Consider the following 15947-nt stretch of genomic DNA (forward strand, 5'->3'; position numbering starts at 1 on the left):
AAAAAAAAACAGCAGCCTACACTCTTAATTGAGCTGTGTCTGAAGAAAAATTGTTTAATTGATATACATCTAAGAACAATTAGTGTATCTTGGTTTTTATTGAGTAGAGAAGACTCTGTAACCATTATCCAGGCCCCTTGGCATATAGTGGAGGTGGATGGATTAGACTTGATGCGTTAGCCTTGCTATAAGGCTGTTTCCTCATGCATCTTTTGAGTATATTAATTGACTTTTCATATAGATTATTGTATGATAGAGTGCACTAATTGACATGAATATTCCTATCCATTTCATAATTATCTTTATCATTATAAGGTAATAAATGTCATTCTGATTTATTCATCAAGCTCTTGAGTATTTGATAGTATGTTTTTCTGAATCTGTCAATTCTTGGACAGCTGGCAAGTGGAATTTGTGAACCTAGAAAACTGCAAGCCAGCCCCAGTTTGTACTGAGGCACTCATGTTGCCTCACCCTTTGGTATAAGTTATTAGGTAGCATCCCTAGACAACTTTTATCATTTTTCGTTTACTGGGACAGTTACATCCCTCCCCCCTTTTTTTCCCTATGAGCAGGGCTCTCAGTTTTCCAGACCTGAGGTGTTTTCCAGTCAAAGCAAAGAGAAGATTTGTGGCTGTTGAATATGCAAGGAGCTGAAGAGAGAGAGAGTGGAAGAGAGACCAGCCCAGGTGAGTGAGCAAGAGACAACCAGTGGGAGAAACAGCCCAGCAGTAGGAAGACTTTGGGAATCTTGGAAGAGAAACTCTGAGGGAAAGTAAAGAGATAAAACTACTCTCTCTTTTAGGGATGTGGGGGACAGTTGGAGGTGAGTGCCTCTTGAGGCCAGCTTTTCCCTAATATTCATTTTCTCTCTTATTTTCAGGAGTTTCCCTTTTTCATTCTCTAACTATCCACTATCTGGATACAAACTGTCCGTTTCCTGTCTTTTCCTAATCTTATCCTACTGTTGTGTGTTATTTCCCCTTTTTCTCCATTTCCGGTAGGTCTCTTGCTCCCTGGGTATCTGTAGCTTCCCTTTTCTATGAGGCTTCCTCACTAATGGTAAACACTTGACCCAGACGCAGATCAGCTCTGAATTACTTGCCCCGTTTGCTTTTACTCACTATTATTCACAGGCCATTATTGAGATTTGTCAAAGTTCTGTCCACACAACTTCAGAGGCCTCTGCTGTGCCCTGAACTGGAGACATTTACTCTGATGGTTTCTTTCAGGTTTGAAGAACAGGCCTGCTCCAGAGCAAGAAGTCTCTGAAATTGATTCTCCAGGCATAGTAGCACAGAGATTCCAAGAGGATGAACACCAAGATTCGATATTTGTAGAAAAATATGCATGTGAGGGCATGAAGGAAAACCCTTCCAGAGAGCTTCCCAGGCCATGCCTTTTCCAGGAAGGAGGCTTTGGGGGAATAACCTTCGTACACAAGGAAACAACTCCTAAAATAACTAGCCAAGACTATAACCTCGAGAAAAGCTTGCTTTTGACCTCAAGCCTTGTTACACGTCTCAGGGTTTCCACAGAAGAGAGCCTGCATCAGCGGGAGACAGCTAGCATATACACCAATGAGATTTCAGACCAAAGTAAATGCCCACCCCTCTCTACCCAGAAAAAATCTTGGAAATGTAATGAATGTGGAAAGACCTTTACTCAGAGCTCATCCCTTACCCAACACCAGAGAACTCATACTGGGGAGAGACCTTACACGTGTGAGGAATGTGGGAAAGCCTTTAGTCGTAGCTCATTCCTTGTTCAACATCAACGGATTCACAATGGAATGAAACTGTATGGATGTGAGCAGTGTGGGAAAGTGTTTCGATGTCGATCATTTCTTACTCAGCATCAGAGAATCCACACTGGAGAGAAACCTTATAAATGTAATGAATGTGGGAATTCCTTCCACAATCATTCGCATCTCACTGAACATCAGAGAATTCACACTGGAGAGAAACCTTACAAATGTAACAGATGTGGGAAGACATTCCATCAGAACACACACCTCATTCAACATCAGAGAATTCATACTGGTGAGAAACCTTATTTATGCAATAAATGTGGCACTTTCTTCCGGAAACACTCAAATCTTATACAACATCAGAGAATTCATACTGGGGAAAAACCCCATAAATGTGACGAATGTGGGAAAACCTTTCAAACTAAGGCAAACCTCTCTCAGCATCAGAGAATTCATACTGGAGAGAAACCCTATAAATGTAAGGAATGTGGAAAAGCTTTCTGTCAGAGCCCGTCCCTTATTAAACACCAGCGAATTCATACTGGAGAAAAACCCTATAAATGTAAGGAATGTGGCAAAGCTTTTACTCAGAGTACCCCACTCACTAAGCATCAGAGGATTCATACAGGGGAGAGACCCTACAAATGCAATGAGTGTGGTAAAGCTTTCATTCAGAGCATCTGCCTTACTCGGCATCAGAGAAGTCACACTGGAGAAAAACCCTATAAATGCAATGAATGTGGGAAGGGCTTTAATCAGAATACCTGCCTCACTCAGCATATGAGAATTCACACTGGAGAGAAGCCCTATAAATGTAAGGAATGTGGGAAAGCCTTTGCACATAGCTCATCTCTCACTGAACATCATAGAACCCACACTGGTGAGAAGCTCTATAAATGTAGTGAATGTGAGAAAACCTTCCGCAAGTATGCACACCTTAGTGAACATTACAGAGTTCACACTGGCGAGAAGCCTTATGAATGCATTGAATGTGGGAAATTCTTCAGACATAGTTCAGTCCTTTTCAGACATCAGAAACTCCACAGTGGTAAATAATCTTGGCATTTTAGGAATGACAGCTTCTCTAGAGAGTGACTAGGAATATGGCTGTGGGGAAGAGGGGCAGATAGAGTTCCTGGATGGAGGGAGGAAGGAATCTTTGCTACTGTGCTCGGAGAAGAATATTTCCAGAAATGGAAGTGGGAGCTTGGAGAATGCAGAGCCTATGATGGGCATCTGGGAATACAGGGTAGAAAGGAAGTTCCTGCTTTTCTTATAAAGCCTTGCAGATTGCCACTCCTTCATACCCATGTACCTTGTACTTTTAGCATTTGTTAAGCTAGCACTTGTGTTTCCTTTACTACACCCCTACCCCCCATCCCGCCTTGTTACTCCTGTTCACTGGCCGGTTGGTTGAGGTGCTTTTCCAAATACTTCTTGTCAGTCTGAAAGTGGCAACAGTTCTGAGGTAGTTCTAAGCAGCCTTCAGGTGTTTGAGGCAGCTCTCTCTATGCTGCTGGGGGAGGCTGCCTGACCTGTAGAGTGCAGCAGGAGGTGGTCCTGTGAATGGAAAAACAGAACAAGTGAAAAACAAGAATCCATATTCAGTAATTTAAGTAATAAGGGAATGTGACAAGAACTGGGCTGATCCCTGCAGATATGCTGGTGAAGAAGTCTTAGGGTGAGAAATACCTTTCCTGATCTTTTCAAGCTTTAGAGGAATTTAGGATTCAGAAGGAAGTAGGAGGTCAAGAGAGACTTCAGTGATGCTAGCTTGTGGGAAGGGAGATATATCTGCTCAGAGGGACAGGGAGAAGAAGGCCCAACCACTGTACCAGAGGGCTACTGGCTTACCACGGGAGAATAGGTCTGTGCTAAGCCATTGCTGATAAGGCCTTGGAGGAGGAAGCCTGTGTGTGACAGAGCAAAGTACCAACATATTCCTGCCCCAGGAATTTGGTGGGGCCACTGGTTTGTAGCCAGGGCAGAGAGACCCGCTAGGAGTAAAAAGTCCATACAAAGGGGGACTCAATTTGTTGGCCACTAGGGAGGAGAAAACATTAGTGAAGAAGGCCCTTTAGGTTGGCTGGAGTTGAGGTGGCGGGCTGCTGGGCCAGTCCCAAAGAGAGTGTTGACAGCTGAAGCTGGGAGGGCTGGGTTTCCTGTAATTAGGCCATTGGTTGCTGCAATCATAGATTTTATATTCTTGTACATTCATATTCAAGAATATTACTTGAAGGTTAGGAGTATTTAGGTAAACACTTAGAAATGAATTTGGAAAGACTTTTAGAATTACCTGCTTTTAAATTCCCAAAAATCAATAGCATGGTTTGCCACCAACTGTGATATTTTATTCTTTTGAGAAAAAGGGCATGGCTTCCCCTGTATTTTCTGAATCTCTTTCATGTTCTTTACTGCTATCCAGGGACTGAGCTCTGGAAGACTGAGGATAGCATTTGGTATTTGAAATAAAGTTTCTTAGCTCTGAGGCTTAGACAGTTTTTAAAGTATGACTTTTAAAATCAACTAAGTTGATTCTGGAATGGTTGGTTGCTTGGAATTGAGTTTTGATTTTCCAGAGCAACTCTCACGTAAGCATTGTTTTTGTCCACTAATTTCCATTAATGGGAATGTGACAAAAATAATTTATACAGTATTCCTCTCTTGCTGTGAAGATTATGCTCTGAAAACCTGCCATAGAGGAATTCATAATTGAGGAAATTAGTATTTGTGGGGAAAAAATAATCCTATGAAAACTTTATGCTCATGAAAAAGTATGTATGTACATTTTCTACTAAAAGTAAATGTCAATATCTATATTCTTAAGTGAAATATGACACTATAGGGTTAATTTCTGGCACATAGTAAGTGTTCAGTAAGTATTGAGTTAATGTATTTTAATCAACGCTTGCCCACCAAAACTTCTTATTAACTTTCTTGATATATAGGTCTTTACTTAGTTATATTTATACACTACTATCTTTGGAATCTTGAGTGGAAAGGAGAATAGAGGGGGGTTTTGGGGGGAAGAAATGAAAAAAACTTAAGGGTAGAAGCTGTCTCTAAGTTGTTGTAGGAAAGATTTTCTAAAAGGGAAGGAATATGACACTGAGTCTGTAATCCTCAGGCTAAGGGAGTCTGGCACATGTTCCCATGCTGGGGAAACAGGAAAGGAAAGAAAGAACTCATTGCTCCTTTGCACTGCCCTCACCTCATATTCTCACTGTTGCACATATTTGCCATCCTGATTTTCTCTCACTTGCTGGCCCATCATGCACCTTGTCACTCCAGCTGGGCCCCAAACCTAGGAATTGCCCTCTCCCTCAATCTTCCCTCTTAGTCTTCACATCCAACCAACAACTGTACCCTGTTGACATTATCTCCTAAATCTGGACGCCATTTCCACTGCTTTGCTTTAGGTCAGGTCCTCAGAGTTTACTTCCTAGACTGTTTTTCTGTTTTCCTAACCAGTCTTCCAGTCTCTTGGCCCATTAGGTCATCTGCATTTCGTTCTGGTGATCTTTCTAAGACATAACTCTGGCAGCTCTCTTCTCTCTTAAAATAAAGCCACATGCCCTTAAAGAGTCATCTGAGACTCCTCATTTGGCCTGTGCTACATCTCCAGCCTCAGCTGCCATTCTCTGCCTTGCGTGTTCTGTTCCATAGTGCAAATTCCTTGTAATTCTACAGTCAGACTCTGTACTTCAGTGCCTTTGCACATACTGTTCCTCTTGCCTTAGATTCCATTCCTTGCTCCTCCTTGCCTGGAAAACTCATTTGTCCTGTATAAATATGCTCAGGCAACACCTTAAAGCTGTCTCTAATGTCATTTACTTTGTATTCTGTATTATTTTTGTATTGTAAGATTTGTTTACAGATCTTCCTCTTCCCACTGGACTGTTAGCTCCATCGAGAGATGTGATATTTATTCATCTTTGTGTCCTCAATGGCTGGCACTTATAAGGTGCTCAATAAATATTTGTTAAACTCAACTAAAATATTGAGTCAGACATTTCTCCATGCCAGCCAGCAGTTTGTGATGTGGACCCAGTTACCATTAAAAAGCATATACGGTGAGTGTGTATGGCCATGACGTGTTTGCTAGGAGGAAGAATTCTGATCCTTTCCCCAAGATACAGTGTGTGGTTGTATTAAGTAGAGGACCCCATAAGAAAAAGTGTTTTGTAGAAAAAAAACAGATCAGGCATTTAAAAGTACAATCACAGTTTCACAATGTGCTTTCACATGTAAGTTGATGTCAGGTCAACTGGAAGAGGAAGATGCACGTAGCTGCAGAGGCACAGTTACGTCAACTGGAATATCAATGAAATCCAATAGGCAGGAACTGAACAATGATGCCCCCTTGGCAGCAGAGCAATTGGAAGTTAGAAATCCCAAGGAGGAAACACTTCTTGAGCTCATGGCCTACATTGGATGCTGGTATGATAAAAACTGGAATGTGTTGCTGATTCTTGGTGCACTGCATTTTAATTTGTAACTCCAGAAGGACACAGGGAGGAGGCCACATTAGAGCTTCAAAACAGCAAAAGAAAGATTACATAACTCGTGTCAGGTGAAATTTAAACTCCTGTCCCCCTCTGCACTATCATTCAGATTTCTCTCTTTGTCATACCTCAGCTCCATACTGCCCCTTTACTTGTGGCAGTTACAGAGTGGATCATTTATAGTTCTAACCTTGCCCCCCTCCTGAGGATAGGGGGAGCTCACGAGATTGAGCAGCTTTTTGCCCTCAGAATCTCAGACTTGCCTGGGAGTAACCGGGTGAGGAAGAAATTGATTTTGACCCTTCCTACATAATGCAGAAACATAACTTTGACCTCAGGTGGCTCCAGTTTCACTACCGTTCAACCACTGGCCACATCAAGGCTAAGGTTAGTTTAGTTCTGTGGAAAATTTTTGATGTCCATCCCTCGTATCTACTTTCCACATCTCATTGAAAGACGCTTAGCCCAAACTGCTTTTAAGCCCCATATTCCTGTTTCTAGACCCTGGTCTGCCTAGGGTACCCCACTCCAGAGTTACTTTCCATGCAGCAGAGGCTGTGATTTAAAGAGATTCTTTAAGGCCTGAAAGGCAGTAGAAAATGATTAGGCTAAGGCTCTCTGACCTGTGGGGAGGTTAAGGCTTTGGGGAGAACTTGCTATGTGATTTCAAAGAAGTGCTGAGAATGTGGCACTTGGTAAAAAGCAAGGCATTATTGTTCCCTGACGTGTCAGCTGGCATTTCTACAAAGGGCCCCTTTCTAGCTGGTCAGTGCAATTGCCATGGCTTCAGTCTGGCATCTCCACTCCTAATTTCAGCCTCTCAAATGGACTCCATTTTGGAAAAGCAGCCCATCTGGAAATGTGAACAGATAACTTCACTGCTGCCATCTCACTCATTTATTCAATAAGTACTGAGTGCTTGCTATGTGCTGCACACCAGGGAAATGGTTAGCAGACAGCCTCATTTTCCTAAGCTTGCAGATTGGGAAGAGTGCCTGGAGTGGGTCAGGTGCTTTGCTGCCCATGCACTCATGCCTGGATATACCTGTCAGGATGAACGTATGTGTGCAGATATTTCCGGAATGAAGACCAGCAAGATCTGAAGCTTTGCATTTTTAGGGGGCGGTGCCCCTGAGTTTGGAACGGTAGAGAAGCCCGCTCGGAACAATGGGAGCTTGAGCAGGGATTTTAGGAGCAGGTGATAGTCCTAACATTTTTACCCAAAGTTCGTTAAGTGTCAGACATTCTTAGAAATTTTTACCCAATTTAATCTTCACAACCCTATGAAATTGGGTACCACTATCTTTTATTTTATAGGTGAGGAGACAGGCACAGAGAGATGGTTTACCCAAGTTCACCCATTGAGAATCTAGGACTCAAGCCAAAGCAGTGAATGGAGGAAGTAAGGTGTTTTGGAGTCCCTGCGAGGTCAGTTTTGTGACAGGAAAGAGTATGTGTAAGGAAGGTTAAGAGCAACTTGCGGAAGCCTTGAGAACCTCCAAAGGGCAATGTCATGGAAAAATATGTATTTTAGGAAGATAAAAGTGGCCGGGCGCAGTGTGAATTGGCACGTGGTAAAAGCTCCCTATAAGCCTTGGTGGTGCAGTGATTCAGCATGGGCTGTAAACCGAAAAGTCAGCGGTTCAAACCCACTGGCCGCTCAGCGAGATGAAGATCACAGCTTTGGAAACTCTTGGGGCTGTACTATTCTGTCCTATAGTGTCGCTATGAGTGGCAACTGACGCGGTAGCAATGGGTTTGGCTGGTTTTAAGAGCTCCCTTGGGCCAACTCCCAATCTCACTTTCACTTTTAGCTTCTTTACACTGGGAAAGTGCACGCTGAGATGGGTTTGCAAGCCGTGTCTGGAGGCCCCTTGAGCCTGGCGCGGGAACTCCTACCCTCAGGGCGCCGAGAAGTCACCCCCACCTTCCAACAAAGGCGACGGCAACGGTTATCGGCCACGGCGCGGACTGGTGACGTCACATGGCGGAGCGCGTCCTGGGCTTGTTTCCGGCGGACTGGTGCGAGGTGCTGCCGGGTCAGCGCCGCGGCGAGCTCCTGGTGAGCGGTTCATGCTGTGATCGGCTGCAGCGGGTTCCGCCCCGGGGTCTCCTTTGGCTCAGGAGGCCTACCGGCCGCAGCGCCTCTTCCTTCCGATCGAGCAGGGACCTTAGGGGCGGAGGCCCGATGCCTGGGGAAAGCTTGCGGTGAAGAGGGGAGGCGGAAGGTTGTTTAAGAACCCTGGTCTGGAAGTCGGAAGACCTGGTGTCCAATCTGTCTACTTGAGCGAGTCAGCGAACTTGCGCTTTAGATTTCTAATTTCCAGAAAACAAATACTATTCTTTCCGTTGCCACTTCGCAAAGTTGTGCTGGCTGGATAAGACTATATATGTGAGCATTATCTCGCCTTTCGTTAAGTATTTACTCTTCTCTATCTGATGGCAGAAGGAGCCCTGGTGGCGCGATAGTTAAGCACTCTACTGCTAATCGAAAGGTGGAGTCAGGTCGGCAGCTGGAACCCACCAGCCGCTCGGGGGGAGGAAAGACCTGGCAGTCTGCTCCGGTAAAGATTACAGCCTAGTACGCCATATAGGGCAGCTCTACTTTGTCATATAGGATTGCTGTGAGTTGGAATCGATCCCACAACGCAACAACTAATGGTAACAAAATCTGTACTATGTGAAGACGTATAGATGCAAAAATAATAACAGGAATAATTTAACAGCAGGTACTATTTACTGAATGCTTACCAACCAGGTACTCTTCTAAGTGCTTTCCTTGTATTAACTCATGTATTCATCACCACAACCCTCTGAAGGAGTTCTTGATATTATCATTTCTTTTTTAAAACAGTTGGAAAAAGTGGAGCACACAGAGGTTTAGTAACTTGCCCAGGATCACTTGGAGATTCCAACCCAGAGCATCTAGCCCCAGACCGCTGCTATACTTGTCAAGTGTAGTGGTGAAAGACAAAAATGCAATTAGGGAATTACAAACACTGAATGGAAAGTGCTACAGTAGTCGTGGAAATTCTGTGAGAATGTAGAGAAAGGAAATGCCTTGGAAAAGTCAAGGAAGATTTTCCACAGGGAGTAGGTGTGGTTCACATTTGAGCTGAATATTAAAGTTTAAAAGTTTGAAAAGGACAGTTTATTCATTGTCAGATAAGAGGTGCTAATGGACTGGGGTGGATTAGACTGGAAACCAAGTCCCTGCTTTCTAATACAGCATTCTTTCCTTTCATTAGAAGGAGTCCTCAACATCTTCCAACATACTCTCCCCACCCTCCTTCATTTGTAGAGGCAGTCCTCATTATTTCCCAGAAATTTCTCTACCTCTGATTGTGGGTGGATAACTGCTGGGGACTTTCCCTGTCTTTGACTCAGCACATTCTTAACAAGGAGCACTGACCTCACTGCTTGATACATAGTAGGTGCTCAGTTAGTACTCTCCAATAAATTAATTGAAAAACCAGCCCTAATCAAAGGACTTGAGATTTTTGCTCTTTCCTTATGTGTATTTTTAGAATTAAAAAATCACAGAATATTGGTACACAGAATAAGCCTTACATATTACCTAGTTTTTCACCTTCATTTTACAGATAAGAAAAATCCTGTGAGACTGAGTGACTTGCTTCAGGTCACTGAACAAGTTAGTATCAGAGCCAAGACTAGAATCCAGACCTCTTGATTAGTCCAGTGGTGGTCTTACTGCCCCCACAGTTTTGACTTTTGAGGTCAGTGGCTTTTCCAGTAGGTTTGGGGACCATTTGGGCTCCAACTTAGATCTCCTGCAAAAGAATATTCACCCCAGTATGCTAAGACCTTAGGAGGGCGTGCCCTCTTTCTTTGCATGTTGCTGTGTCTCTGAAGTCTACCCACTTACTGATTTTTGTCATCAGTGATACTCTTCTAGGAGAATGATGATGTGCTTTTTCCTTCAGACTTAAAATAGTCATTTGATTAGGGAAGGGCTGTTCTTGGGTTCCCCTGCCAGAGTATGAGGGAATAAGGCTGATAATTTATGGATGGCTCTTTTTCCTCCGTCAGTGACTCGGATTCCTGCCCTTCAAAAGAAGAGCTCCCAGGAGGCAAACCAGTGTTGCTTGTGTTCCTAACAGCTTGTTGCTGGGTAAGTGAAATCTAACTAGAGAGTGAGGCTGTGGTTTTTATAGGGGTGCTCATTCACAAGTGGTGGCAGACCTACCATGGGACCCACTAGTAACCACTAAACCTAGATGCTGCAGACTGAAACTGTAGAACCACCCAGAAATGGGCAGTGTCTTACTTGAATCAGAGAGTGACCCATCGTAGAAGAAGGCTGTGGGTTAATTGGTTATAGGACAAGACAGAGAGTGCACTAATTTCTGATTACATGTAACTGAACTGTAGCAAGATGAGCTACCCCCTCTGTAGTCATTTGGTGGAACACCTTGAAACCACTCACTGAACTGCTAAATATGATATCTTAAAGGCATAGCAATCAGATACGGGGAAGCTGATGGTAAATTACTGGAAGACCCATTGCAAAGGTGTTTGTTTGCTCAGACATGTGGAATGGGCTCCTGGGCCTGTTCGGAACAAGAGCCTAGGTAATCACAACTGCCATTGTTAATGGCTGTCAAAAGTCTGGATGCCTGTCAAACCCAGTAAGAATAGTACTGGGTGAATTGGATCTTAGATGATAGGAACTCTGTGAATAGATCATGATTATGTCCTGAAGAATTTGGTAGTCTAATGTGTACACGTGTCACATTTGTGTCTGTATATGTATATATGCAGTGAGAGATGCCTAGAAGAAAGTTTATCAAAAAGCCAGCTGTATTTTCTCTGGGTGGTAGGACTTCAAGTGATTTCCTTTCTGGACTAATTGCATTATAGAATATTTTATGCAAAGAATATATAACATGTATAGATTTACAAAGAATAGCATGCATCCTTTGTATGATGAAAAAATAAAAACTTTATTTTGGAAGAAAAACTAAAGGAGATAAAAGTGTGATTAGAGTTTTGGTTCTACATTTACTAGTTTAAACCACCTGGAGTTTATTTTTGTATATGGTTGTTACGGATCAAATTGTGTTCCCCTCAGAATCCTAACCCCTATACCAGTGGAATAAGATTTTCTTTGTTATGCTAATTAGGCCATATCAGTGCAGGATGTGTCTTAAACCTACTAACTTATGAGATATAAAAAGAGCAGCTTAAGCACAGAGAAGCAAGCAGAAACAGGAGAGGAAGATAAATGCCATGTGGAAATCTCCAGGGAACCAAGGAATGCAGGATCTACAGAAACTGAAAGAGATCTTCCCCCAAAGCCAACAGAGAGAGCCTTGCTCTAGAGCCAGTGCCCTGAATTTGGACTTTCAGCCCCCTAAACTGTGAGAAAATAAATTCCTGTTTTTTAAAACCACCCACTGTGGTATTTCTGTTACAGCAGCACTAACAAACTAAGACAATGCTATATCCATACTGGAAGTTTGTATAACCCATCAAGACAGAGAGATAGGTCCAGGCAAGATAATTCACTATATTTAACTACCAGTATGGTACAGGCATTGCCCACTCGGATCAGTCTTTCACCATAAACAGCTAGTGCAGATATGCTAGTTTGTGCCAGCTGACTCTCAGCCCCCAGTAGATTCATATGTATTAACATGAAGTGACCTCTAAGACTCATTCTTAAGTGAAACAAAAAGCAAATTGCAGACCAATACCTATAGAATGATTTAGGTAAAAAGAGTCAACATCTACCTCTGTGTAGGTAAACATGTAGAAAAAAAGATTAAAAGAATATATTCCAAACTTAATAATGATTATGTCTGGGGTAGGAAATGGGTTTGAATGGGTGGGGTGGTGATGGCTATGAAAATAACTTTTACTCTACATACTTCTATGTTTAAGTATTTTACAGTGAGAATATATTCAGGTGTAACTTGTGTAATGAGAAAACTGTAATGAAAAGGGGCCTCGGAAAAAAATGTCTCCATGTCTCAGCACCATCCAGTGAAGAGGTTGCTCTGATGTGCAGCACTTCAGTATCTGTTCTCTGATTCTGTGTGCTCTTATCCAGGGCATCAGTGTTTGAGAGTTTGACGTCATTGATCATTCAAGTACTCCTCTCTTTCTCCAATTTTTGCTTCCCAACGAGTGTCCTGATAACATTGATTTGATTCCCACACCATTTTTCTATAGTGGAGTGTGTTAACCAGCTGGACATTGAGCATAGAAATTTTTCATTGTAAATTAGTAAACTGACTGTTCTCCATCATTCCTCTTGTGAACTTGGTGAGTATGCATTAGATTCTGAAGCATTTCTTTGGCTACAAAGGTGAGGGCCAAATTGTAGACCATTATGCTAGAGTCAAGTCACTACTATGAGACCTTCTTTCCTATGCACCACCTCTCTCCCATTTTTCTGTAAACACGCAGTGATATCTGATTTTCTTTCAGTAAGTGACTCTAGCTTTCAAACCTAGAGATTTCCCAGTTGAACTTAAGGGAATAGCTATAGATGCTGAATGTTTTGGAGAGAAAAAGAGGTCCAAAGAGACACCTTATCCAGGTGAGTGAATAAGGAAAGATGTAAGGTGGACCTAGCAAAAGTTAGATCCTGGTCACCTTTGAAATCTTGGAAGGGAAATTCTTTTTAATTACCACTAATCTGCCAAGATACTGCTTACAGGAAAGCTAAGGAGATATAATTACTTTTCACATATTTTTTGAGGAGTGGAGACTAAAGATAGGCAGTAACTTTCCCCAAAACGTAATCTACCCGAATGTAGGATGCTTGTCTCTTTCATATTCTCCTACTGTTTATCACTCTGGATGCAAATCTGGATGACCCCAAATTACTTGAATTTGTTTTTAGCATTTGATTATTTCAGAATCAATCATGATAAGAAATTTTATAGAATGCGCGGGACTTGTCACTACTTCATCTCTTCTGTTTCCTGCCTGTTCTCTGATTTCTCCCACTTCCCTATCACCTATTCTAGTCTTCTCCCCAGCTCACTGTGATTTCCTTTATTATTGAACAGAGGATAAAAGTCAAGATTCTACAATGCAGGTCCCTTTTTCTGCACGGGGCACATTTTCCTTTGTTTTTTCCCCCCCAAATATGGAAAAAATTCTTAATTCACTAAACCATATGTTAAATCTTCTCAGTTCTTAACATATCAATGCTTAATGGTGCTTTTGAAATTGAAAATCTCAGTACAGAATAAATTTTCCAATTAGATGCAAATATTTAGGTACATAGAAGAACAAATATTTTAGCAAAAGTAGTAATTTTCTGGAGTAAAGAATTACCATGTTGCACTGAGTTGGGCTTTTACTGTAATTGTCATGTTCTAATAACAAATTCTTTTGTTAGTGCAGCCTTTCCCATTATGATGTGATTTTACATGTATCATCGCAGTCGATCCTCTCAACTTTGTGAGGCTAGTGTATCCATTAAGAGTCTGTTTATCTGTTTTCCCCATCTAGCTCAGTGCCTTGCACATAGTAGGTACTCAACATGTCTATTGAATGAATGGATCACCATTTTATTCATGAGAAAACTGAGGCCCAAAAAGATAAAAAATCAGGTGAACACAGTTAGTGGTGGAGATGAAAGTAGAACCTAAGCCTAGGAGCCAAATTTTATTGAGGACATTTTGGAATCATTATAATAATATATTATACTCAGTATCTTCTGTAATTAGTGGCTTACTTTGTGATTTTTCTTTTCAGGTGGGAAGACCAAGCCTGGTATCAAGTTAGCTGAGGAAGAAGTGGAAAGTTAGAGAGGCTGGTCATCTGGACTTCTCATTTGGAGCAGGTGAAAATGTACACTGAACAAGAAGGAAAATTCTGCAGGAATCACTGAGAAAACAACACACACACACACACACACACACACGCTTCCCAGGGGAACAGTGTTTATCTAATGATAATCATTTTTGAGAAAATACCTCATGGGTATCATGAATTTCAGAGAAGCTTTCATCTGAACCTGAGCCTATTGGAGAGAAGCCCCATTGGTGTGCTACAAGCAGCATGAGTTCCAGTCAGATTTCACTCCAAGTGAAACACCAGAGACTTAACATGCAGAAGAAAACTTCAAAATGCAGTGAATGTGGGAAATCCTTTACTCAGAGATCATCTCTTACCCAGCATCAGAGAATTCACACAGGAGAGAAGCCGTACATATGCAGTGAATGTGGAACTTGTTTCCGTAAACAGTCAAATCTTACTCAACATCTGAGAATTCATACAGGAGAGAAACCTTATAAATGTAATGAATGTGAGAAAGCCTTTCAAACAAAAGCAATCCTTGTCCAGCATCTGAGAATTCATACTGGAGAGAAACCCTATAAATGCAATGCATGTGGAAAAGGCTTTTGTCAGAGCCCATCCCTTATTAAACACCTGCGAATTCATACTGGAGAGAAACCCTTCAAATGCAGTGAATGTGACAAAGCCTTCAGTCAGAGCATATGCCTTACTCGTCATCGGAGAAGTCACTCTGGAGTTAAACCTTACAAGTGTAATGAATGCGGGAAAGCCTTTAATCAGAGTGCGTGCCTCACACAGCATCAGAGAATCCATTCTGGAGAGAAGCCCTACACGTGTACTGAATGTGGGAAAGCCTTCAGTCAGAGCTCTTCCCTTGTTGAACATGAGAGAACCCACACTGGAGAGAAGCTTTATAAGTGTAGCAAGTGTGAAAAAACTTTCCGCAAGCAAGCACACCTTAGTGAACATTACAGAATTCATACTGGAGAGAAACCTTATGAATGTGTTGAATGTGGAAAATCCTTTAGGCACAGTTCAGCACTTGTTAGACATCAGAAGCTTCATGCTAGAGATTAAAACTTGGGATATAATGAGTGTGGAATGACTTCTATGAAAATTCCACTTCTTTTCCCCCTCTAAATTCTTGGGAGTTTTAAGACTCATACGGTGAGATGAATGTTTTATATTTTGAGCAAGAGACAATATATCCTAAAAAGTTAAGAATAGGCCTCAGAGCTACATTATTCTGAATTTCATCCCTCTGCCACTTAATAGTTGTGCGACATGCAAATTACTGAACTCCAGTTTCCCCATCGCTTAAAAAAAAAAAGGAATAATAGGGATACTTCCTAGGGTTATCTTGAGAATAAAATAAGTGGTATATAATAATTGCCATTAGTTGGCTTTGAGTTACAGATGTTCCAAAAGTTTATAAAAAATATCTGGCTATTGAACATAAGTAAAACTTTAGCATTGGGTTTTTTGGTTCTCATAACGTATGTTTTCTCAAGAACGTTCTTATAGTTGAGCTAAGATTTCATGCTTTATCTGCAGAAGCCTAAACTACAATGTCTAGATTTAAATAGAATACTATGTAAGACTGGTTTATCCTTAAAAAAAAATCAGATTTAATCACAGAAAAAGAAATCATTAGAGTTTGAGTGGACATTATGATATGTATTTCTGAATATTCTCAAGAGCTTTACTTAGATTTTGGTACTCCCTTTATTGGGTCTGGAGCCCTCATGGCGCAGTGGTTAAGAGCTACAGCTGCTAACCAAAAAGGCTGGAAGTTCGAATCCACCATCCGCTCTGTGGAAACCCTGTGGGACAGTTCTACTCTGTCCTATAAACTTGCTATGAGGAATCAACTCGACGGCAGTGGGTTTGGTTTTGGGTTTTATTGGGTCTAG

General features: G+C 41.8%; 1 protein-coding gene across 2 annotated transcripts in view; it reads left to right on the forward strand.

Annotated features, from left to right (window-relative positions):
- LOC101359063 (zinc finger protein 501) overlaps positions 1-15442 on the forward strand; it is a 68170-nt gene extending 52728 nt beyond the window's left edge. The window contains exons 1-3 of one of the 2 annotated variants that reach the window (XM_023726176.1): positions 8323-8647; positions 10306-10387; positions 13990-15442. In XM_023726176.1, the coding sequence (XP_023581944.1) occupies positions 14296-15111 (816 nt within the window). In that variant the 5' untranslated portion in view covers positions 8323-8647; positions 10306-10387; positions 13990-14295 and the 3' untranslated portion in view covers positions 15112-15442. Of the gene's footprint in view, positions 1-575; positions 690-1232; positions 8648-10305; positions 10388-13989 lie in introns of those variants that run through there. The other variant, XM_012554335.2, reaches the window with a different exon arrangement.
- The last annotated feature ends 505 nt before the right edge of the window (positions 15443-15947 follow it).

The sequence above is a fragment of the Trichechus manatus genome, unplaced genomic scaffold (assembly GCF_000243295.1).
Source record: "Trichechus manatus latirostris isolate Lorelei unplaced genomic scaffold, TriManLat1.0 scaffold00001, whole genome shotgun sequence".
Classification (NCBI taxonomy): domain Eukaryota; kingdom Metazoa; phylum Chordata; class Mammalia; order Sirenia; family Trichechidae; genus Trichechus; species Trichechus manatus.